General features: G+C 41.2%; 1 protein-coding gene across 4 annotated transcripts in view; it reads left to right on the top strand.

Annotated features, from left to right (window-relative positions):
- The first annotated feature begins 3,679 nt into the window (after nt 1-3,679).
- Nucleotides 3,680-23,796, top strand: part of SLC44A5 (solute carrier family 44 member 5) — a 51,307-nt gene continuing 31,190 nt past the window's right edge. Inside the window, exon 1 of one of the 4 annotated variants that reach the window (XM_083868066.1) lies at nt 3,680-3,812. In XM_083868066.1, the coding sequence (XP_083724192.1) occupies nt 3,794-3,812 (19 nt within the window). In that variant the 5' untranslated portion in view covers nt 3,680-3,793. Of the gene's footprint in view, nt 3,813-4,158; nt 4,237-4,348; nt 4,599-23,796 lie in introns of those variants that run through there. The other 3 variants (XM_083868067.1, XM_083868064.1, XM_083868065.1) reach the window with 3 other exon arrangements.

Raw genomic sequence — 23,796 nt, forward strand, 5'->3', positions numbered from 1 at the left:
ACTGGGACTTTGCACCCGATAAGATGCAAACCTGAGAGTCCATAATGTTGGAAATGGATCTGTGGAGCTATTCAAACTAATGAAGGAAAAGTGCAGGGGAAGGGCATCTGGAGGAACAGAGGAGAAGATAAAGACTGGAGCATTAAATGGACCAGTCATGTTAAAATGACCAGTGGGTACACTTGTCTGACTGAGCCCTATCTCACTATCCCATCTGTATGTGTGTTGTAAGGATGAAGTGGCAACTACTGAGGGTCCTCCATGAGTGGATTTGGTACCAAGGTTACATTTGGGAATGTGAGTGCCCACTGGTGGTGCTGATGTTGGGGAGGTCTCAGTATCTGCTGCTGGAGTGGTTGGAGGTCTTAGCTGCCAGCTGCTGAGGTAGGAACAGTTCATGTCCTGAAAATGTTCTACTGGGAGGGACTGGAGTGGGTGAGGTGGGTGAGGGGTTCAGCACCAGTAGCTGGAGCGTGGCACAGCTTGTGTGCGTGGTGCTGGATGCTGAGGGTGCCATTGTCTTCCCCATAGTGGGTTTGCGTGTCTCATTTCCCCGCAAACTTCAAGCTGAACTTGCCAATGGAGCAGGAGACGTTGGGTCATCAGACAGGCAGGGATCCATCCTGTCATCCATGGGAACCTGTGAGTGTGGAGTGCCTGTGAGCTGTGTGAGCGCAATGTTTGCAGCAAGCATCAAACTGGACCAGGCTGGAAATAGGAACTTCTGAGGCAGGTAAGGAGGCTAGGATCTGAGCAGGGATCTGGGTGAATTTGCATGTGCTTGGGCATCCAGGGAGTTTTGTGTGTGCCTGCACTAGTGACCTTTTGTCTCTGCCAGCCCAAGAGGAGGAGAGGACATGGCTGCCTGTGGTCTGTGCTGGAGCTGAGAGTGAGTCCTGCATGTAGGTGCTGTTGAAGACTGTGCACCACAAATGGGAAGGGCAGCAGCAGCCACGTCACTCTGCCTGGTACAGACTCTGCGTCCCCAGGCACCAGCATGGGCTCAGCAGCTGGGCAGGACAGGAGGGATCCTGGAGCTGCAAGAAATTACAGACCCTTCTAACACCCTTTAACAATTTTTAGCTATAAAAGGACTTTTCCCTCTGTAGTGGCTTATTTGACTTTAAACCTTTTTCATGAGGAACTGTTACAGAAATCCAAATAACTTGAAAATCAGTTGTATTCCCTCATTTTTGTGTCTGTGGCTCCTTGGGAAGTCTTCAGTAGTTCTCTGAGCCTTGCCTTCTCTTTACAAAAATTATACTTTCCAATATATCACATATTCAAAATCTGTCTGCATTATTGCAGTTTTCACTATTTGCAATGTGCAGTTTTATGGATTTGCATCAGAAGCGTTTTCAAAAATTTTGAAAATGTTTATCACCTTCAAGTCTATATGTGCATAGGAGGCCTAAGGAAAATACCTTATTAACTCTACATATTCTCTTCCTCCTATTGGCCTTTAGAAAAAGGATTCTTTTTAGCATCCATATTTTTTTGCAAATTAATAGTCAAGCTCTTTTTTGGCTGCCTTACTGTTCTTTCACATTTAACGTGCCAAATTTTGTGATCCTTTATAATTTACTCACTTGAAGACAACTGTTCCCTATTTTGACAGGTTATAGGAACGTAGAAATATTCTTCCTTATTTATAGCTACTGCCCTTTTCATTCTGTCTAGTCCTGGAGACTTCCTTCTGCCATTTCTCAGGCCCTTTGAAGAAACACAAATATACAAAGATGATCTGATGTGTCTCACTATTCTAACCTTTTAAATTCTTTTTTAGCAAGTTTTCTCTTTTATTTTAGTGTATTTTTAAGTTATTCCTTGGTTCTAGTAATCAGAACCAAGTCAAATGTTAATTCTTCTCCTGGAGGAGATAAATACCGTATTATATAAACTGTAGAGTATAGACAGAAAATAAACATTGTATGTGCTCTGTATTATATACATTTTATATATATAATGTGATACCTATATATCTTATATATTTATTTGTAGAACAGACTATACCACCTGTATTACCTATGTTTTTTATTTTTGAGATTCCAATATTCATTCTTGAAGGTAGGCTGTTGTGGTTTGACACTGGCCCAACGCCAGGCATCCACAAGGCCATGCCAAACCAATACAGCTATATATAGACAAATTCCTCTGCACAAGGGGAACAGAAAAACACTGAGCTGTAGAATAATACTGAAGCTTCCTCAAGCATGCTGCTTAAGCTCTGACTATCAAATCCAGTCATGCCCTGCTACCTTTAGGTTGGCATGCCTTATCAGAATGAGCCATAAGACATGAATACATTCCTTCTTACAAAGCTGTCCTACACCGCTTTTCTCATATTTGACTCAGTCTTTGAGACAAGAAGCTCACTCTTCTGTAGGTGAGATTGTCTGAATTGTTTTCCTAGTCAACATCACTGAGATGAAATAAGAATTTCTTCTTAGATAGCAAAGTATGTCAACCCTTTTCCACATGGGGTATTGAGGTCCATTTCCTGGAACACAGGCATCTTGGGAAGGTAGGCTAGGTAAGCGTCCTAGAGGATAGGGGGAGGAGGTTAAGAAGGAACTCTCATTAAATTTGTAGACCACGAGCAGTACACAGAATTATAAACCTCTGCCCAGGTAATACTCTGATGAAGTGGGATGACTGAAGGAAGCAAGTAGTCATTTGAAAATAAAATATTTAAAAATATAAATTCTAACAATTCAATATATTTGTGTGTGTGGAGGGGGGTTGGAGAATTACTACCCACAGTATTTCCACTAGCAGACAAAACTACATATGTGGAATTCAGTAATTATTGGAGTGATTGGCCTGAACTGAGACCTCTAGGAGGACGGATAAGGTCATACATATGCCCCTTTAAGTTTTCTTGAAACCAGCCAAGGCAGCTAGCTCTACAAGACCTGATGATGCACGGACCATGTATGTAAGAGGCACATACCCTCACTAATGCAGAGATGATTGGTTTACATTTCCATACAAGCATAGCAACAACTTCCAGATCTATGGACATTAATTTACTCGTAAATAAATGAGCCATGTGCTTTTGAGGTCTTAAGCCAATTTTTGAAAGGGTACTTTTCTTTGCAAGCCTTGGAAAGCCAGTTTTCCTCTAAAGCTCACGTCCAAAAATATAAATAATGGCCAACAGGTGCACTTATAATTTCAAAATGTTTTCCCTTACAATATACTCTGTGTGCTGGACTTAGTGACAAGAGACTAATTGCATTGTGACATCTGCATATAGTGGCCTTTTGCTGTAGTGGTGGTTTGTACTGTCACGACTGTAAAAGAATCTCAGCCATCAGACTTACTGCTCGTACGTGGCTGTTGCCCCATTCGGATAAAACGCATGGAGGAGGACGTCAACTGAAGGAAAGTTTATGACCAGAAATGCGTATTTCTCAGTACTAAGGTTTTTTTTTGACGAAATCGTGAACATGCCCCAGCCCAGAACCAACACACCTTCCCCCGCCGAGCGCCAGGCGCCCGGCTGTCCCTGAGCCCGGCAGAGCGCCCCGTTCCCGTTCCCGTCCGGCCGGGAGCCCGTGCGGCTGCTGGGCGCGCGGCCGCTGCCCGAGGGCGGCCCGGCCCGGCCCGGCGCTCAGCACGGGGGCACGGACAGCTCCGCCGGGGGAGGCGCTTCCCGCCGGGGCCCGGGCGGGCCGAGAGGGGCCGGCCGGCCGCTTTCCACTGGCGGCAACACCTCCGGGCTCTGCGCAGGGCGCGGATACAGACGGGCAGCGCACCCGGCTACGATAGCGGCGGTTGGTGCGGGAGGATGGAAACCACCCTGCCAGGTACGGCCCCGCCGGGCCCGGCCCCGCTCTCGCCGATGCCGAAGTTGCCGCCGGGCCCAGGCGAAGTTGGCGACGCGCGACCCGCCCCGGCTCCCCGGGCCGCCCTCGGCCCCGCCGCTCCGCCCGCCCCCCCCCACCGCGACCCGGGCACCGGCACCGCCCCCGCGGGTCGGCGCAGGCGTCGCCGCGGAGCCGGCGGGACGGGAGGGTGGGCGTGGGGTGCGGGCGGTGCTGCGGGCAGCCGCGGCAGAGCGGAGCGGGAGGGCTGCCCGGCCGCCGCCGCCTCTCATGCCTTCACGGCAACAAAGGACGCGCTGAGCGGCGGGCGGAGGCGCCGGGCCCCTGGTCGTGCCCCGGCAGTGCCGGCGCGGAGGGCACCGGGAGACGATGGCGAGGAAGGGCGAAGCCTCCGCACATCTCTACGGTGAGCGCGGGGCACGGCGGGGCGAGCGCCGGTGCCGGGGCGGGGGCGGCCGGCGCCGGTACTGCCCTCCGGCCTGTTTACAGCGCGGATCCGCCCCGGCGGGCAGCCACGGCCGGAGGGAGACGGAGTTTGTTTCCCCTGGCGAATGTGGGGGCGCGGTGGCCGTAGGGTCCCCCGTGTCGGAGGTAGACCCCGGGACGCCCGAGTACCTGGCCCGGCCTGGAGCAAGCAGGACGATCGGTTCAGGGAAAGAGCCGGTGGGCGCAGAGATGGGGGCGGGCAGACCTGGAGCTTCCGCCGCCGCGGGAGCAGGTGCGCTGTGGCCGCTTTGTCGCCGTTCTGGGCAGAGGGGCCGGCGGCAGGTGCGCAGGCCGGGCCGGGCCGGGCCGACTCGGCTGTGGGGTCCCCGGAGCGGTGTGCGGGGCCGGAGCGGTGTGAGGGGCCCGGGGGTCCCCGGAGCGGTGTGAGGGGCCGGGGGGTGCCCGGAGCGGTGTGAGGGGCCCGGGGCGGTGTGAGGGGCCGTGAGGTGCCCGGGGCGGTGTGAGGGGCCCGGAGCGGTGTGAGGGGCCCGGGGCGGTGTGAGGGGCCGGGGGGTCCCCGGAGCGGTGTGAGGGGCCGTGAGGGGCCCGGAGGTGCCCGGAGCGGTGTGAGGGGCCCGGGGCGGTGTGAGGGGTCCGGAGGGTGCCCGGAGGGGTGTGAGGTGCCCGGAGCGGTGTGAGGGCCCGGGGCGGTGTGAGGGGCGCGGGGCGGTGTGAGGGGCTGTGAGGTGCCCGGAGCAGTGTGAGGGGCGCGGAGGATGCCCGGGGCGGTGTGAGGGGCCCGATGAGCGGTGTGAGGGGCCCGGGGCGGTGTGAGGGGCCGTGAGGGGCCGGGGGGTGCCCGGAGCGGTGTGAGGGGCCGGGGGGTGCCCGGAGCGGTGTGAGGGGCCGTGAGGGGCCCGGGGCGGTGTGCGGGGCCGGAGCCCGATGAGCAGTGGTACCTGTGGGCTGCCGGTGCTCGGGGCGCGGGCAGCGGGAGTTTCCCGCCGGTCCTGGCGCCGCGGGAAGGTCACCGGGGGCGGAACTTCATCTGGGTGTTTGGGCTCCGCTTTAATTGCTCCGTGGAAGGCGATATATTTGCGATGCGGGACACGGGGCTTGCAAAGCTGCTTAGCCCGTTTGAAGGTGTCGCTACAAAGCCGGTGTCCTCTTCCAGTGTGCGCGAGATTTCCATGGCAAAACAAACGTGCAGAATGAGCAAACCCCCTCAGGACAGGTCTGCTGCTCCAGGAGCCCTCAAGGCCTCCAGCAATGAGCCGAGTTAGCCAAAAGGGTAAACGCGGCTTGGTAAAGCAGCCTTTGCCTCCGTACCACAGACATGCTGTGAGACATGTTTACACCTTTGAAAAATCTGGGTTTTAATTCACTGCCGTGGTCTGATCCTTGATCTGACTAAAGGAAAATCCATGGCTTGGCTTCCTTTGAAAAAGGGAAATAAAAAAAAAAAAAGCCTTTGAGGAAGGAAGACAAGCCACAAACCTAAGGTGAAATAAAAATTGGTGAATCTGAAATCATTTAACTTCTGAGAGAATCTTTTTCCACTGCTATGGAATTCAAATGGGTTTGCAGGTTACTGCAGAGAGTGTGTAGGCCTAGGATCGTAGATACTCAGCACTGACGGCAGAAAGAGTAGAAGTATTATTCTGAAAGAAGAGCAGGAACACAGTATTCAGGAAGGGAAAGAAAAACAGCTTTCAAATAGAGTTCAGTAAGTGCTGTGTGGGCTTCCTCATTTGCCGTTTGTAAGCAAGAACACTCCAGTAAAGTCTTGATGAGCGATACCAAGTGTTTTGCTGTCATAATAGTAATGCAACAATAATATTTTAAACTTCATTTTCAAAGGGTATTACATGGGGAAGAAAGGATGAGTCTTTTTATGCACCTTTAGGGAGGAAGGCAGTATTCTGAAGAATCGTAGAATTTTTGCTATTTGAGTTGTTTCATCAGTGTGTTTACTTCCTTTTAGTTCATTTACATGTATGGATATTAATAGTGGTAATGTTTATTGTGTTACTACATTTGCAAAAATCTTGACCAATTACTCTACTATTGTGTTGGGCAGCAAGGTTCTTTCCCATGTTAGATCCCATAATGTTAAGGACTTAAAAAACAGAAAGTGCAGCATTTTCAAATTGAGCTTATGGAATATGATTTTCCTTTTAAATTAGGTTGCTGTAATAGTTATTCTGTTGACTTTGTTGTCTTTGCCAGCAACTTGTTATTTATTAGCCTGCAGGTATATTTTTCAGAGGAATACATGTCCTAAACTTTCCTTGGAATCTCAAGAATTCCTCACAGCATTAATAAATGGCAAAGACAATTTCTTCTCAAAGATTTTTAATTTGTGTCATCAGTCTGATTCTTTAGAATAAACTAATCAAGTGCATTTTTTTAAGGGAAGCAGTACTTTTTTTCATGTGACTGCAGTATGAACTTATGGTACTGGTGGATAAAGAATTGGCTGTGGCCTGGCAATGTGTACCTGCAACCCAAAAAGCCAGTTCTGGGCACCAGGTTGAGGGAGGTAATTCTGCCCTTCCCTACTCCACTCTGGTGAGACTCCTCCTGAAGGTACTGCATGTGTCTCCAGCATTCCCAACACAAGCAAGACAGGGATCTTGGAGCAGGTCCACAGGAGGGCCACGAAGATGATTAGCAGGCTGGAGCACCTCTCCTATGATGAAAGGCCAAAAGAATTGAGATTGTTCAGCTTTTTGATATGTATAAAGGAGGTTTGTAAGAAAGAGGGAGAAAGATTTTATTATAGTTTTTAAATGCCTCTCTCTTTTTTTTTTTTTTTTTTCCTTCCCTGTTTTGTTTCCCCCAAGGTTTCTATTGACAGGACAAGGGTCAATGGTTTTTAACTGGAAGGATTTTGATTAAACATAAGGAAGAATGTTTTTATCACAAGGGTGATTAGGTGCTAAAGCAGGTTGCCCAGAGAAGCTGTGGCTGCACCATCCGTGGAAGTGTCTAAGGCCAGGTTGAATGGGACTCTGAGTAACCTGGTCTGGTGGAAGGTGCATGCCCATGGCTGAGGGTTGGAGTGAGATGAGCTTTAAGGTCCGTTCCAACCCAAACCATTTTGTGGTTCTATGAAAGTATGAAAAGTACTGCATACCAGAGATGGTTTGGTCAGTAAGTGAATAGACAATAAAACTGGTAGGATGTAGGTAATAAAATTTTTCCTCACCTAGTGGTCTAGCACTTCTTTGTATTTCTTGAGCCAAATTAATTGCTGCATTTTCCATTACAATTAAGATTCTAGAGTATCTGAAAGCATCTAGGATAACATTTGTTATCCTTTAGCACTTGAGTGTTGTGCATCTTTTAGCTTACTGACTTATTTAAGCTGAGCCATTCTTGATAGTAAGGTATTGGCTCAGCCATGAACAAGGACAATACAATAAGAACATCTATAAGAAAGGAGATTAATGGAACTGTTATGCATACTTATACACTATTGAGTGGGTTATGTACAACTTTCACTGAATATTATCTAGAAAGAGTTTAATAAGCTAGGCTTCTTGTTGACTAATTAAACTTGGTTATATCTTTTAACAAGCAGGATACTAATACATAGTTCAGGAGAAATTATCATTAGTACCATCCCAAGCCTGTACAGTATATTATCATCCAGTCTTGCATCTCTGCTTTGCAAAGTCTCTCCTGTTTTACTAGGCCTGTATTTCTCTACGCTATGCCCTTATATTAAAGCCGTAAATATCTTATTCTGCACACGCTAATTAGTTGTTACTGTTGTTAATAAGCAAAAATAAAATAAATTGGCCATAATCATCTGGTCAGAAGGAAAGGTGTTGTTACAGTTAAACACACAGAAATGTGGAGGTGGTTTACTAAATTCAGTAATTGATCTTCACTTGGGTATGAGAAAATCTGTTTGCTCTGCATTCACTCCTGAAGTGTAAAGGCATGTCACATTCACAGTTGCTTAACTGTGTTTATTTGTGTTTCCTGTTGCTAGTATCTGGCTCAGAGGCAGTCAGATTTACAGAATCTGCTAATGTGATTCCTTAGCATCTGGGTATTATGTCAGGGAGTTAGTGTGTCATTACTATCAAATAATCTAATAAAATAATACAGAAGCATCCAGCAGGATAGTGTAAATTACATTAACTTAGGGCTATTCTATTAAAGCAAATAAATGTTAACAGCTTTCCACTTTCCTTGTTCCTAACCTCTGTGAGGTCAGGAACTAGGTGTGTTTTATGGAGTAATACTTTGATTTGTTTAATATAGGAAAAATAAATACCCAAATTTGTTAACAATCTTACTTTATTACAGTGAAGGCTAAGAAAAATTTGATGTCTGTGCCCTGTACAACATAAGTGGACCTGGACATTTAGATTTCCTTATGTGGAACTTGTACTGATTCATTTGGGACTTTAAAGAAGGTGTTTCAGTCAGAGGTTGAGGAAACAGTGAAGAAGTACCCAAGAAATCCTGGAAGAAGAATAACCTTTCAAAGTTCTTTCCAACTTTATTTTCTGTTGGTATTGACTTGGGAGGTGGTGTGATACACAAGACTCAAAGTCCATGAAGATGGTGTAGGAAAGTGGTGTCAAGTCTAATAAGTAACTATGGGAAAAAAAAAGTTGATAATAAAACTGTGTTTTATTTTTGCTAGGATGACAGGAAATAAATGCCTGTCAGCTGTTAGAATTAAGTGGATGTCTTGGTATCTAAGTATTCCTAGGCAACAGATCTCAACAGTGACTGAGTATAATCTTGGATGAAAGACCCCATGCAACTTAAACTTTATGTGTATGTTTCTGCTGATTTTTTTTCTTTTCATATTGTTCAGTCTAAATTTGTTTGTACCAAGCTTTTATGATACTGGAATTCCAGTTTCTGGAATAAATACTTTTATACCTGCCATTCTGAATAATAGAGCTCCAATCCATATGAAACACCAAGAAACAACGTTTCTTACCACATTAATTTGCTGTGGCACTTTGCAGCAGCTGGAATGCTGTAAGCACCCAGAAATAAAAGTAGCCAGGAAGGAATCTCTTTCACCTGTGGGATAATCTCACAGAGTCTACTGCTGATATAGTAATTCAATGCTGTCCACATGCCCAAACAAATCATGGGCAGAGATGGGATACATCTGACTGTTCCTTCTAACTAAGGGATATTTGCATTTTTCCAGCCTCATTCCACATAGCTGAAATCACCCTTTCCCTCCTAGATTGTGCTGAAGAGAGCTGCAGCAAGTGACTGTACTCTTTGAAGGTACTCTGTTGAGCAGTCACTTTGAAATCAAATCTCTTCTGTTGTACTAAAACCTGGGACGGTGCCTTTGATTGACCTCTGACATCTGCAAAGAAAAGGAAATTTTGCCTAAAGCAATCCTCTACCTAAAGAGGACCACTGATTAAAGTTCCCAAAAGATGTTTGGTGGGCTACTTCTCCAGCAGGAAGTCCCATGCTTGTACCTACTTTTAACCAGTAGATATCTTTTAAAATATATGATTTAGTGTGTACTTCCAATGTGATAAGGGTGGGAACCCATTTGAACTTTAGGAGTGTTTCACCAGAAAGAAGAGCTCTAACATGAGTGGGCTGGGACACCACATAATTATCACTTCTGCACAGCTGATTCTATATAGAAGAATGTGAGTATTTATTGCATGCAGATCATCTAGACTTGTACAAGCTGATGTGCTGTGAAATTTGGTAGCTGAATTAGTGTCCTTTATAATCAGTGTTCTTAGAAATAAATTAATATGCAGAATAATACCTCTGGTATTTTTAATATAACATTATAGTGGATATTACATTAAAATTAACTGCTTTTTTCATCATTGGTATTTTTCTATGAGTTATAATTTTTTGGATATGAGCAGGTTGCTAAAAAATAGCTAAGTGTAGCAAAATACAGCATTTCTATTTAGATCCCCTCCCCCCCAGCAGAATGATAAATAATTCCTATGCTGTTGCTTTATTCTGTCAGACAAAAGGCAATAAGCTGTATCTGTGAATACGCCTTTTTGTTGGTTTCAGTACAATGCGATATCTGTGCTAGCATCTAGGCAACTGCTATAAACAGGGAAATGATGTGCCCTGTGATCAATACTCTTGAACTCTTACAATATTTACCTCCATAAGTAATTTAAAGGTTTGTGCAGGATTTGTGAGATAGTACAGTTCTTTCATACTTATATATGTGTGTGTGTATTTAAGTAATATGTATATAATATGTACATATATATTGCTAACCAAATTCCTTTAATTAGGAATACATAATTTCATTTCGAAAGCAAGTAACATAATGTTACATTATATTGTATTTCTAGTTATGCAGTTTATGCAGAGCAGATCCTTGATAATTTATGCCAATAGGCTTTTCACAAATGACTAAATGTTGTGGCAAGAGCCATGTAACACCAGTCCACAAGCTTGAGGTTAACCACCATTTTGGTCTCCAGTCTGAGGAAAAACAACCATACTGGCAGCTGCCTGGAAGCTTATTTTGGAATTGTAGAGAAGATAATAAAGAGAGCTCAGCTACTGGAAACTTGGCTTTTTCTTCTAATCCTTTTATAATGAAAGGTTTTCCTTTCAATTGAGGGAATCAAAAAGCTGTAGGTAGTGAATGAGTGGTTTGGGATACTGACAAGCAGAATAGGAAGAGAAATCAGTGAAAGTTTCTTAGCAAAGTGAAAGTAACCCCAAATCAAGTGAATCTGTAAGTGGAGATGGTAAATAAATAAACAAGTGCCCTAGAATTCTGAGCCAATGACTACCAATGAAGTTGTATAGTACACCTGGAAATGTGGCTCTGCAAGCAGAAAAAAATAACCCCCCCCAACAACCAAGAGCTTTTTCCCAAGAGTCTTCCCTGTTATGTACACTGTAACCATTGTCAGAATATGATATATGAGAAAACCTACAAATGTGGTTTATTTATGCTCTGTTTCACTCAAAAGTATAAGAAAAATATATTAAGAAAGGATGGCATGGTAAAGGATCGATGTGGGGAAGTGTTTCTTTTTTTCCACACAGAGTGACTCCTGGGCGATGTGGATGGTCAATTAATGTATTTTTGGTCACCTTTTTTTGACTTAAGCTGTTGGGTCAGTTCAGTTAGTGGGATGAGCTAATGATAATACTACACGCAATGTAGGAATTAAAGTTCATTTTATTTGACTAGTCCTAATGGGCTTGCGCTAAACTCTGCTGTCTCTAACCATTTTTTGTCATACTTTAAGGCAAAGTATCATAGTTTTATGTCTCTACCAAAGATTATCTTTAAAAGGCATCCTGCAGTGAATTTGCTTTAAAGTATTGAATTTGCCTGTATTGATTTTGCCATTAAAATAGTAAATCGCAGTTGCCCAACCAAACAAGGGCAACTGAATGACGGTGGTCCTTAATACAGACTGCTATATGTTTGGGACGATTCTCTTGTTTATGGGTAACGTTCTGCTTGTAGCCTGCATAATTAATTAAACTGAAAGAGGAAGTAGATCCTGTTCTCAGTTGTGATCCTAAGAGCCTTTCTGGAGCACTTGTGGAAGGGCAGGACTGTAGTCTGTATAGCTGTGCTTTTTTTGACCTTTCAGATATGCTTGTGCTGTCTTGGCCTGTCTGCTCATCCTCTCATGCAGACCTGATGAGCACTTGCAAACCCTTGAATAGCTGGACACCATCTTAAAATGTCTTCCTGATGTTAGGGCATTTTAACTTTGGTATGAGTCATGATTAGCGTAATAAAGGGCAAAGCCATGTGTGTCTGCTTTCCCTTGCTATGGTCTTGTACATGATTTCCACTTACAGCTGGGGTTGGTTTACTCTTCACCCGTGTCCTTACCTTTTCTTTTTCAAAGATAGATGAAAGCTAAATATTTGATTAGAAGAAAAAATTATGTACTTAGATTTTTGTGGGCTACGTTTACATTTGATGACATCTACATATTACATTGTCTTTCTCTGCTGCTTTGGCTGCACTACAAAAACTGTGGTAAGTTATGTTGTGGTTACTGGTAGCTTCCTCCTGACCATTTGGAACAATCCCTCAACCAAATGGTGCTAATGTTACTAATGTAGATGCTTCTAAATAATTCTGAGGTTGCATCCTTGCAAAGATAAAGAAAGTTTATTCAAATTATTAGTACAGATGTCAAGTTCTTGTACTATAGCTGTTGTCATCACAGGCATCTATCTTGACATCATCTATGTCAAGTATGGAGTATCTGCTTTGTCTTTCGTTATTGTCTGTTTGTCTCTCTCTGTTCTGTCTTTTTGTTACAAAATACAGTCCTAGTTTATCGCATGCTTCTTCATTGTTGTCCTCTCTTTTAGAGGAATTTTATGGTTTTTCCTTCCTATTCTTACTCTATTGGTTTGAATTCTGTAAATCTGACCTACATCAAAATGAATGTGAGCAACAAGCAAGGAATCTGAAGCTTTTTTTCCGTGTTACATTTACAGTGTATTTCACCATCAGAACTCTTTTTTTTAAAGGTTATTGCAGATTGCCAAAATATAATTGTATTTAGAACACAAGATTTCTCTCAGGAGGAGTTTGTACTTGACTTCCAGCTGTGAATCCTCTGTAATGCATGATGGACCCCTGTAGGAAACCTCCCATTTTCTTTGGCAAAACCTCAGTAGTGATAAATGTTGATCAAGAAGTTGTTGGAGGTGATTTTGTTCATTTGTTTTGCAGCTTTCATAGAACTAGGTAGAAAGCACTTGGCAGCAGATTTTCTATGCAGCTAAAAGTTGTTTGCAGATCTTTTCTAAATCTTCTGCTGAGTAAACATGCTGAATCTGCAATAAGAGAAATATTTTGGCCACAAGAAAATCTTCCTCTGGAAGTACTGAGTAAGAAGAATGTTGCCATGTACTATCACATTAGAAAAAAGGTGAGGAGATGTTTATTTGGTAAAGGAAGCCTCTTGTTTGTTAGGTTTTAACAACTTGTGTGTTGCTCAAGATGGGAGGCTGGCAGAAAGTGTGAGAAGTTGTTCATGCTTCAGGGCCATTTCCCAGCAGCACTTAAACCAATTGTAAATGTAATTATATTGATACTGTGAGAAAATCTCAGAGTATCCCAGAAATAATAGGTCTTAATACCTTATGCAAGCTCTGGTTGGCTTGATATATTTATTCTGTGATACACTGAGCCAAACAATTGAAATGCTTCTATTCTGGGAGTACCAGTAGGATGGAATGTGCACTGTGGGACAGTTTTTTGCTTGAATTCTCTAGTGGGTGGGAAGTATTTAAAGAGTGCGGGGGCCAATCCACTGCCTTTTTTTTTTTTCCCTAAGTCTGAATGTTGGCTTTTGTATCTTCAGTGAAGACACATAGTTGCTTCAGTGTTCCAGCCCAAGTTGATTAACAAAGTAGGGCTTAGAGTAGGTATCCAAATCACAGTGAGGGAAAGGAGGACTGTGTCTTGGCATAAAATAATCAGCAAACCCATAGTTAGAAATGTTTGCAAGACTATAGAGTCACGGGCAAACTGATTTAATTTTCCTATTTTCAGATTTTTAGGACAGTAGTCCACAACTGTAGCAATTTTTAACTTTTCTTCCTAGCCTGTAGTGAAGCAGGAAGAGAGACTGAGGATAATTATTGGTATGTCTAAAAAAGCCTGAGATTGAAAAGCATTGGCTTCCATCCTTAGAATAGAATAGTAATTTGGAACAGCCTTCTGGCACGTGAGACTAGAAAGTCAGTCTTCTGTGTCCTAGTATTCCCAACTTGTCCCATTTAATCTATATTAACCCTTTCAGATTTTGTAGAAGCTTTGGTTAGGTTTAATGATTGAGATCTCTCACAAAAGATACTCTAAGAAGAAAACCATTTGTTAGCCTTCATTTTGTCTATTAATAATAGGAAAATACATGGTTGTGTTTCAGGTAATTTTCCTTCAGTCAAGTTCCTTATTGCATTTTCTAAAGCATTCAGGATATATATGTACTGTCATCTCATTCTGCATTTTACCAGTACATGCTCAATATCTCTAGGGTTCTGTTTTTGTTGTTAGCATTCAGGAATCATTTCATTAGTGTATTATCCAGAAATCAAAATCAAGTAGCAACATATTGTGACTATCAAATACTCATTTATGCAGTTTACTACAGTTATAGTTTGCCTTAAATGGATTCAGTGGATGGGAGCATACTGTTAGTTAGAAAATGTTTAGGTGCATTAAAAGAAATTATTGCTGATGGTTAACAGTCAAGAAACAACTCTTTTTAAGTCATAATATGAATTGTATCTTGAAAATATGCTAGGATTTGAACTTCTTTCAGTTCATACTGTTCTTAATTACAAGATTGCTGTGCTTTAGGTTCAAAATTTTGATTCAGAAATTGATTTTTTGAATAGTTTATTCCATTTCGCAGTTGTCAGGATAACCAAAGTCCAGTTTTAACTTAATGCCTTTAGATTGCTTACTAAATACAACTTGTAGTGGACTTGACTTTAATGAAAGACATATGGATAATTTGCTGCTATTCTTGAATACCTGTCTTATAAACTCTCCTACACTCAAGCTACAGTTTGTTCTTCAATTTACCCTTCTCCATCACCTCGTTCGTGTTTCCCTTGCTTACCTGATTGTTTCCATTTCCACTTGCTTTCCCCTCTATTTTTTTTTTAATTCATTTCTTTTTTCCCTCAAAAAGATTGTTTTTATTTCACTTAATCATTAATCAAGCCCCATTAATTGCAGTTTAGATGGACATCTGGTATTGTGTCTTTCAAGCTGAAGAACAAATATTGCTATTGCAGCATTGACAGGGAAAGAAGTCTGAGAAGCTGAAAACGTTAGCATTCTAAAACATTTGATCAGTCCTATTTTAATACCTGACCAAACAAAAAACCAGGATCAAACAAAAAAACCCCACAGTTCCACATCCTGGAAGCAGCACTCAAAAAAAAAGGAGAAACACTGCTATTGCACAAACCACATATTTCCTTAGCAATAACATAGATCTTGTTTAGGTAACAGGAGCATCTGAATAGGCAAACATTCAGAAGGGCTCTACTGCTGTAAAAAATCTCAACAGAGTGGTTCCTGAGGATGCTCTCACTATGAGGCCAAGAAAAGTCCTGAATAAGTTGAGGGTTTTTATGTGGGTGTGTTTTTGTGGTTGTGGAGGTGTTGGTTGGTGTTTTTCTTTTTCTCCCTGAGAGCTCTTTAACATAAAATCAGTACTCTGAGATTGGCAAGTGTATCTGTCAACCAGTCCTGTTTTCCTCTTGGCTTACTTTGGCTTACTGACAGTGAGCTTACCTTTTAAATTACTGTCTGTGTGGTCTGCTTGTAACAGGATCCCATAAGCCTACTTCTTTACATTTTTTTTTATGCCCCTGGTTCAGTTTATAGATCTGTCTCTTCACCTTAGGTGAGCCCAAACTGGGTTACTAGAGTAGAGAAAACCTTCCAGGAAATAGTAAAAGGGCAGTCAAAAACTTCTGATACTTATCTTTGGCATCAGTTTCTCTAGCATAAGGTCTGCTGCTTAAAACATGAGAGAAATCGAAGATTTCTTTCTATTTTCGGTGCATATGTTTGCAGCTCTTCTTGGAATTTCTGTAGTAATTGCCACACAAATTTAGATTCCTCTTTAAGAACTCCATCTGTTCTATAAAAAAACAAACGAGAAGATACATTTTAGAAGCAGTAGAGAAAGATGAAGTTTCTGAACAATTATTTCAGACTAGTTCAAGTCTCATTTGACTTACAGGAAAGACTTAACCTGGCCCTTTCCTGTGGAACCCATGGAGATACCTGTCTTTTTAACTGAGCAAGTTAAAAAAGATTTGCAAGGTTTGGAATTTGACTTTCAAATTCATAATGCTGAATTATACTCAGGAAAGGAATGTATATCAAAATGAATATTTTTCTTCTTGTAACATACACAGTCCTTTTTTATTTTTTATTTTTTTTTTTTGGTGATGTTTCCTTTTATTAATCTCTCTGTCAACACAGGGTTGTTTCTACAAAATATTTCTCTTTTCAACATTAGCTTCTGGTTACCTTACATAATTTACCATATTGTTGGAATGTTGATTTCACTCTTTGCAGTTATTTTCTGTGATGGGCTTCCAAAATGATGGGCTTCAAAACAGATTGTCTCTTGACTGGCAAAATGTTTTAGGGGACATGAAGAGCTGATTTTGTTTCAATGGGCAATGGTGCAGTGTAAATGACACCAATTCAGAGGAGACTAGACAAATGCTACTGCTCACTGAGATATTTAATTAGTGCTGTGCATTCTAAGGTATAGAAAGCAGATTGAGTATACAGTAGTCCATTTATATGATTGGTCTTTACGTACCTTCTTAAGTAGCCTTTTGATTTTGGACCAGCTCTCTACAATAAAAGTGTATAAAACATTTTTATCTCCAAGGGTGAACAGAATGGAAACCTGTCATTCAGGAGCAGTCCCATTTCATATATGGCAGCAGAATGGTAATAAAAATGTGGTTAGGAAGAGAAGGGAGAATAATTTGGGATTCAGGATGGAGAATTACTTAAGGATGCAGACTAGGAAATGAGGGTTGAAGGACATTGACAGAACAGAAGGAAATAGATTACAGGACCTGGAACATTAGAGGTCACAGATAATGGAAATAGTACTTATGAATCCTTGAACACATTCTACTTATTTTTTAGCCAGAAGTATTCCATGAAGATCTCTGTATCACAAAGGAATTGCTCTCTTAGCAGAACAGTCACTTCTGTTCAACTGGAAAGGAAGTATGTAGCCTGCTAGCTAAATACAGGTGACAAAAAGTGATATTATACAATAACATGGGGACACATGTCACCCTGGAATGTTAAAATCTTACATTTTAGAGTCACAGTGAAGAAAATCCTTCCATTTAAAATTTATACGTGTGTATGCTCACAGACCACACAGGGAAACAAACAGTAGGTAAAATACAATTGTTGCAAAATTGCTGGTTAATAGTTTGGGCTGTTTTTGTTTCACCAGAGATTTGGAATATTTAGTGAGTGCTGATAATAAATTCACATATTCTGCATTTATACATAATATAGTACAGCTATAATGTCTTTCTCCTCACTTTCCATTCTTTAAATAGATGAGTGGATTAACAGAATGTAGGAAAAAGTAGGGTACAAGCATGCACTATGGAATCTTCCCTCTATACACTGACACTTCAATTTTGCAATACCATTTGTTTGCATCAGCCAGGGGTTCATCTGAATGAATATGTTGTGGTGGCTCACCGGAGAAGGCAAATTTGGACTACACACCATAACATTTCTGTTGATGTGCAATTCCCTCAAGGTCTCAAGAGATGAGATTAGGTGTCCTGTGGTGTAATGCCTTCTGTAGGCTTAGTCATAGTTTAAGCACAGTATCTGAAGGCCATAAAAAGAGTCCTGTGACCTGCACTGCTCCAAGTACATGTGTCCTGAGGGCATTTGCTTAGAATACCATTGGGAAAGACAGAGTAGAATTCTTCACGGCACTAATAGCAGTTACGAGCTGCAGAAACCTTACTGTTACAAATTCCATGTAGCAAAGCATGTTAGCAGCACCTTCATAGCTGAATGTTAAGCTTATGTGCTTTCAGTCCACCTCTTTGGTATCTGTGTACTAGCAACTGGCTTCATACATTGCAGAGAAAAGTGTAACTTGGGTGTTAATGTGTACCACTTTAAAAAATGTGGTTTTGCTGGGGACATGTAACAACAATAACAGCAATAATAACAATGTATTAGTTGTTTAGTAGTAGTATAATATTTCTTGACTATTCTTTTCAGTGCCAGATAACTAAAAAAAAAGAACCGGAGTTGATTCAGCAATAAAACTGTAATGCTAAAGGCTCAATTTTCAAAATTTACTTTGCTTCCAGTTCCTAGGATTTCACAGTTTTCACAGGATATTACAACCTTGTCACATATAAGAGCAGAAACTCATTTCCAGTTATAATTTATGTGATTATTAATATTTACCAAATGTAAGACATCCATTTGTAGGAATGAGTTGAAGATTAAACCACAGATTAACTTTTAGGCATCTGGGCCTAATATTAAGCATTTTTAGCTGAGAAAATAGCACCAGAATCTCCAGTCAGCAAGTTCTTATATGCATTATGATTTTATTGCTTACTGTTATTCTCAAAATGTTAGGGTACATCTGCAGTGCATAAAGCTGAGTCTAGGATTGTAAAATGCTCAGGTTTTGTAACTTTTTATAAAGGTGATACTTGTTCTGCTTCTGAGACTAGGAAGGAATTTTCTGATCCTTCATCAGAGTAAACCAAATTCTTATTCATACGGCTTCCATCTTCTCATATTTTTTCACAACTCTTTCACAACACAACTCACATATCTTTTCACAACTTTGCTAACAGTCCTAGGAATCAAACCTGGCTCAAAGGATGCAGACCAACTTAGCATAGTATGTTGTTCCTTTAGAAGCCTACAGAAACAGAAAACATTAGTAGTCACAGTCCTCTTCTTTTGTCTAAGAACACATTTGACTTTGTGTAAAGTCAAGCTTCTGATTCCAGGATATTTTCTTTTGTGAAGACAAAACAGAGAATACAGTGGAACTCTTTTTTTATTAACAAATGAAAAAAAATTGGAGTAAAGGGTGACTTCTGACCCATTCTAAGCAACTGTTTGCTCAAATAAATTCTTAAATTACATCTGCCTGTATTATAATTTTGAGAATATATTCACTGTTCCGGACACAGAGCCACTGTTAACACTAAGACTGCAGAGCACAACCTACAGTAAGTGGCAGAAGTCTCAGAAATGAAGGCAAAATAAATGAAAATGTGCCTGCCTGTTAAAATACTGGATCTAATTAACATAGCCTTACAAACTCTTAATTGTCATTGCATATCTAATGGTTCAGAAACAACCAGGGAGAGCTAGTGCTTTATTCATTATACCAGACAGTGTACTGTACAGAGACTGTACAGAAAGATAGGCATTCATAAAATGCATCTCATGTACAATGTTAAATAAACACAAATTTTAACCTCTGTTAAAGCAGCAATAGTCACGATTCACCAAATACCCATCTGAATGGTTTTATTTTTGTATTCTAATATCATACCGAGTACTGGTAACCAAGTGCAACAGTTGATCACACATTTGGGCAGCGGGACTTTCAGGGAAACTGTGGGTGCTTGGTTCAAACAACACACTTTGTAAAGGCAAAATAAGACATTTTCTAGCTTTGGAAATGCCTTGAACTATCAACACGTCATGTTAAATTGTCCAGCTTTATGTAGTGTAATTTACCAGACATTGCTCTGCAGACACCGTCAGCAGCGTTTGGGTGAAAAAACCTTCAGCTGTTGTGGAGGGTGTTCTTTTGAGAGACAATGTTTTACTAATGTTAAATACGCCTGAAGTTCAGTTACGTTGTTCTTTAATAACAATTAATGAGTCACTCTCTATGTGACCGTCCTGCTGCCAGACCAAGGTTTGCCCTGGAATTGGGCCACGAGTGCCGGGGCTGGGCTGGGCTGGGCTGGGCTGGGCTGTGCCCGCGAGCAGAGCGGGCCTGGGCCGGTGCTCAGGGCAGGGCAGAGCAGAGCAGGGTGGGCTGAGCAGGGTCGGACGCCTCCGTGGCCTCGGGCAGGAGGGCAAAGGCGGCCTGGGCGAGGGCACGGGCGAGGCTCCCCGAGAGGGACCGGCCCGGCTGAGCCTCCTCTCGGCGCACGGTAACGGAGGGCGCCGCGCTGAGCCCCGGCCTGGGCAGAGCAAGAGCAGAGAGCACACAGGGCTTGGCATTAGCACTTCGCTCACTCAGTCAGGTGTGCGCCAAAAGGGGATGCCTGAGGCGTAGACCTGAACTAGGGCAGAAAATGTCTTGTTCTGCCTCCAGATTTTCAATCTCTCTAAGCAAAAGAATGGTTTTATTTCAGATATGGAATGCTAGGAGAATGGTGACGACACCCACAGAAAACAGGTTGCAACCGCTTGTCATACAATAATGACATCCAAGGACTTGTTAAAGAAAATGATTAAAATTTTACTACTTCTCTAAGCTGTGCAGGGATAGGGGATTCTGGATGGTTTTCTGTCTTCTCTAGTAATCAGCCATCATAGCTGGGTGTGGTTCCCATGCTGGATTCTCATAAACTGTAAGGCTAAGACTTTCTGAAAGCTGTGCATTTAATTACTAGAGACAATTTTTCCAGAGACTTTGTGCTGTTTTTTAAGGCCACACTTCATAGATTTGCATCTGCTTTTCCCTCGGAATAAAGGGCTGTGGGAGTGGATATTTGTATATTCTATTGAAAAACACAGGGTGAGAGGCTAGTTTGTCTTGAGTGAATCAGGATGTCTGGCTTACAATTTAAAAAAAAAAAATTGTAATTTCTTAATGTTATTTTTAAAAGCAGAACTTTAGGTGTGTAGTTCTTTTACAGAATACTGTCATGTAATTTCTCTGGTTTTGAACTGACGTGTATTACAGAGTTCTTACTCAAGTGCTTCTACATCAAGAGAAGGAAAAACATAATTTGTAAGGCCACTTCCAGTAGTCTGTTGGCATCTAAAAGAAATTTTAAATTCGCTACCTAAGTTCTAAATGGAAACTTCTAAATAGGTTGTGACATTTTTTTTTCTAGTGGATACTTGTTAGAATAAAAATTAATAGGAAATAAAAGAAAATTTAAAATTATTATTTGTTTTTAGTTCTTAATGGAAAATTGTGACCAATCTGTGAATTGTCTACATTTTGGAGTAATTAATCATGTAGGACCAAGAGTCCATCTTACTGAAAATTACAGTAATTACCAAAGGTCAGAGTCCATGAGATGTAAATCTTTTGTGGAATTTGAACCTTGTGCGGGGAAAAGGGGAGAGAAAGGATAGAACCTTATCTTAGTATTCTGAGAATTGTCTAAGTAATACTGACTGAAAAATTTTGGAATTATGGAACCTGAGACATGCTAGCTATGTTCATTTTATACTGGATATTGTATCGACATGTTACATTAGGATTTTTGATGTCTAGCTTTCAAAAAAACCTCATTAAACAAATACAGCAAGCACTGGTTTAATACACAGCTATTAAAAAAGGCCTGGTATACAGAGGAAGACAGATCTTCAAAATTATGCATTTCTTTCAAAGCTCTGATTACTGCAGTTTCAACGTGGCTTTTGTGAATTAGACACTAGATTATTCATAAGTTTGTGAGCCTGACTATTCTCTTGCTTCCAAAGTAATTGAATGCATTTGTACAAATAAAATAGTGGCAGATAGATGATGTACACAAAGTCCAGAATAATCCAGCTCTTGTTTCATCCTGGCATTTTTATGTCTAAAAAAATGTGTATAGTTGCACTTTTTTTCCCAGTAGCAACAGTGCTGTGTTGTGATTATTAATGGTAGATGCTGAAGATAACACCCTCCCTCTGAGATTATGAAAGCGCTATTTTAAAGATTTATAGAAAAGGTCTTGGTATGGTATCTGCATGCAGCATTTTACTGCATAAGAATAACTAGAAAAGGTTGTACTAATGTCAACCTTTTGACTTAATAGACTGCTCCAACACGTGTCTTACAGTAATAATGTATTATTTTACATTACTAGGATTATTAGGCTGTGTCTACATAGCGAATATTGCATGTGGCTTAAAATGTACCTTGTTTGCCTAAAAAAAAATTTCTAAGTAAAATTAGACTACTACTAAACAGTAATGCATTTCAAAAATTTATTTGAATACTTTGCACAATTAGGACAGTAAACCTTGAAAAGTTTAGGTTTTTATATATGTTTAAGAAGTTTCTGCTTCTGAAAGGGATAGATCAGTTGTGCAGGAACTTGTGTTGGGATTTTAAAATAATCTTACTGAGAACAGATGGGCAGAAGCATAAAAATCTTAATGTGATTTTTTTACAAAAACATAACTGGGATGAACCTCTTGCAATCCTTTTACACCGTGCATTTGTTAGCAGCCTAATTCGTTGTCATGTGCACTTGGATCTTTGACCATTCAATTAGCAGCTTGAGTACACGGAGGCCTTATTGCTGCTGAGGCCTTTTCTAGCAATACTTTGAATTACTTGAACTGACTGATGTGCTCCAGTAGAGGGGAGCAGCGCCTACACATGCAGGTCCAACGGCTTGTAATAAAAACACTTATTTTCTTGAAAAGCCCTACTTATTCTAGTCACTGGCATGTGTAATTGTTGACCAAAGACTAGGGAAGAAAACTGAAGAAACGAATGGTTATCAAACTAGAAATAGCATTTTATTGGAGTTGAGTAATATATTGCTGACCAAATGCGTGTTAGTTAGTGTGCATTTTTGCTTAGCACTGTCTGTTCAGTGCCTTCTGTTCCTTTACTATATTGAGATTTAGTGAAGCAGCCTTTCACAGAGGTGCAAACTTGAGTGGGAGCACAGTAAAATCAGTCATTTGGCCTCGCTGCATTTCTTTTTAATTTCTATCTGCCTAAGAATGACAGGAGGTCTTGGGAGGTAGTAAATTGCGAGAGCTCAGTCAACAGTTAATATTTGCAGGACATCAGTCTACATCTTCAACATGTTACTTTTACCTTGGTTGCCTGATACTGATTATACTAAATATCCAATTCGGTAAACATTAGAACATTGTTGCTAAGTTCTGTAATAACAAAATGGGCTTTGACTTCATATCACAGGCATCATTGGTTAAATGTCATATGAGATTATTCTTTTTTGTCATTATGTACTATGCAGTGACAGGGCTGACTTAAAAATGTTGTTTTTGTCGTTCCACCATGTAGTTCAGCCTTGTCTTGTATATTATTGTAGGAGTGCATATGCAAGTGTACACATTTCTCATTGTAGAATTCTACAATTGGTGTTTTTAAATCATATTCCGCAGAGAGTGGACATTTCATTCTGGTCAGGATTACCACATGTAGATTCTGTTCCTTTGTGGCTTCAAAGGAGAGATTGCCTCAGGCTTTCGGATTCACATATTGAGTATAGTGTCTTGTACTTTGTTTCGCTATAAAAATGTATCGCTATCACTATTGTATTTCACTATCAATGCAACAATGCTGAGACCTTCTAGCGCTACCTCTTGTGTTCTGCACTTTTGTGCTGTGCTTAAATACAAGAAGCGCATTCTAGTAAGAAAATAATTTAGTAAATTATGACTACATCGACACATAGATTTCCACTTGACCAGATTGGAAATTTGGTACACAACAGACAGTTTATATTTTAGACTTACATGACTCGAACTTCGGAGTGCTAGTCATATGTATAGAGGAGGAAAGATGTGGCCACCTATTGCTTGTAAAGACTATTTACTGTCACTGTAGCACAGGCTACAGAAATATAGCCATCAGTGTTATACCTTATTTTCAGTTAGTAAATTATCAGGTGTTTTTTTTTTTTTTTTTTTTTGTATTGACTTCCATTTGTTTATTTCACAAATGGTATTCAGGTGCAGCCGTTTCCCTTTCTGCACGTACAATGTCGGTTAATACACGCTGATAAGAGTCATTCCTCCTTGTACAGACTGGCTTCAGTAGGT

Source organism: Zosterops lateralis, assembly GCF_965231275.1.
Source record: "Zosterops lateralis genome assembly, chromosome: 9".
NCBI classification, from domain to species: domain Eukaryota; kingdom Metazoa; phylum Chordata; class Aves; order Passeriformes; family Zosteropidae; genus Zosterops; species Zosterops lateralis.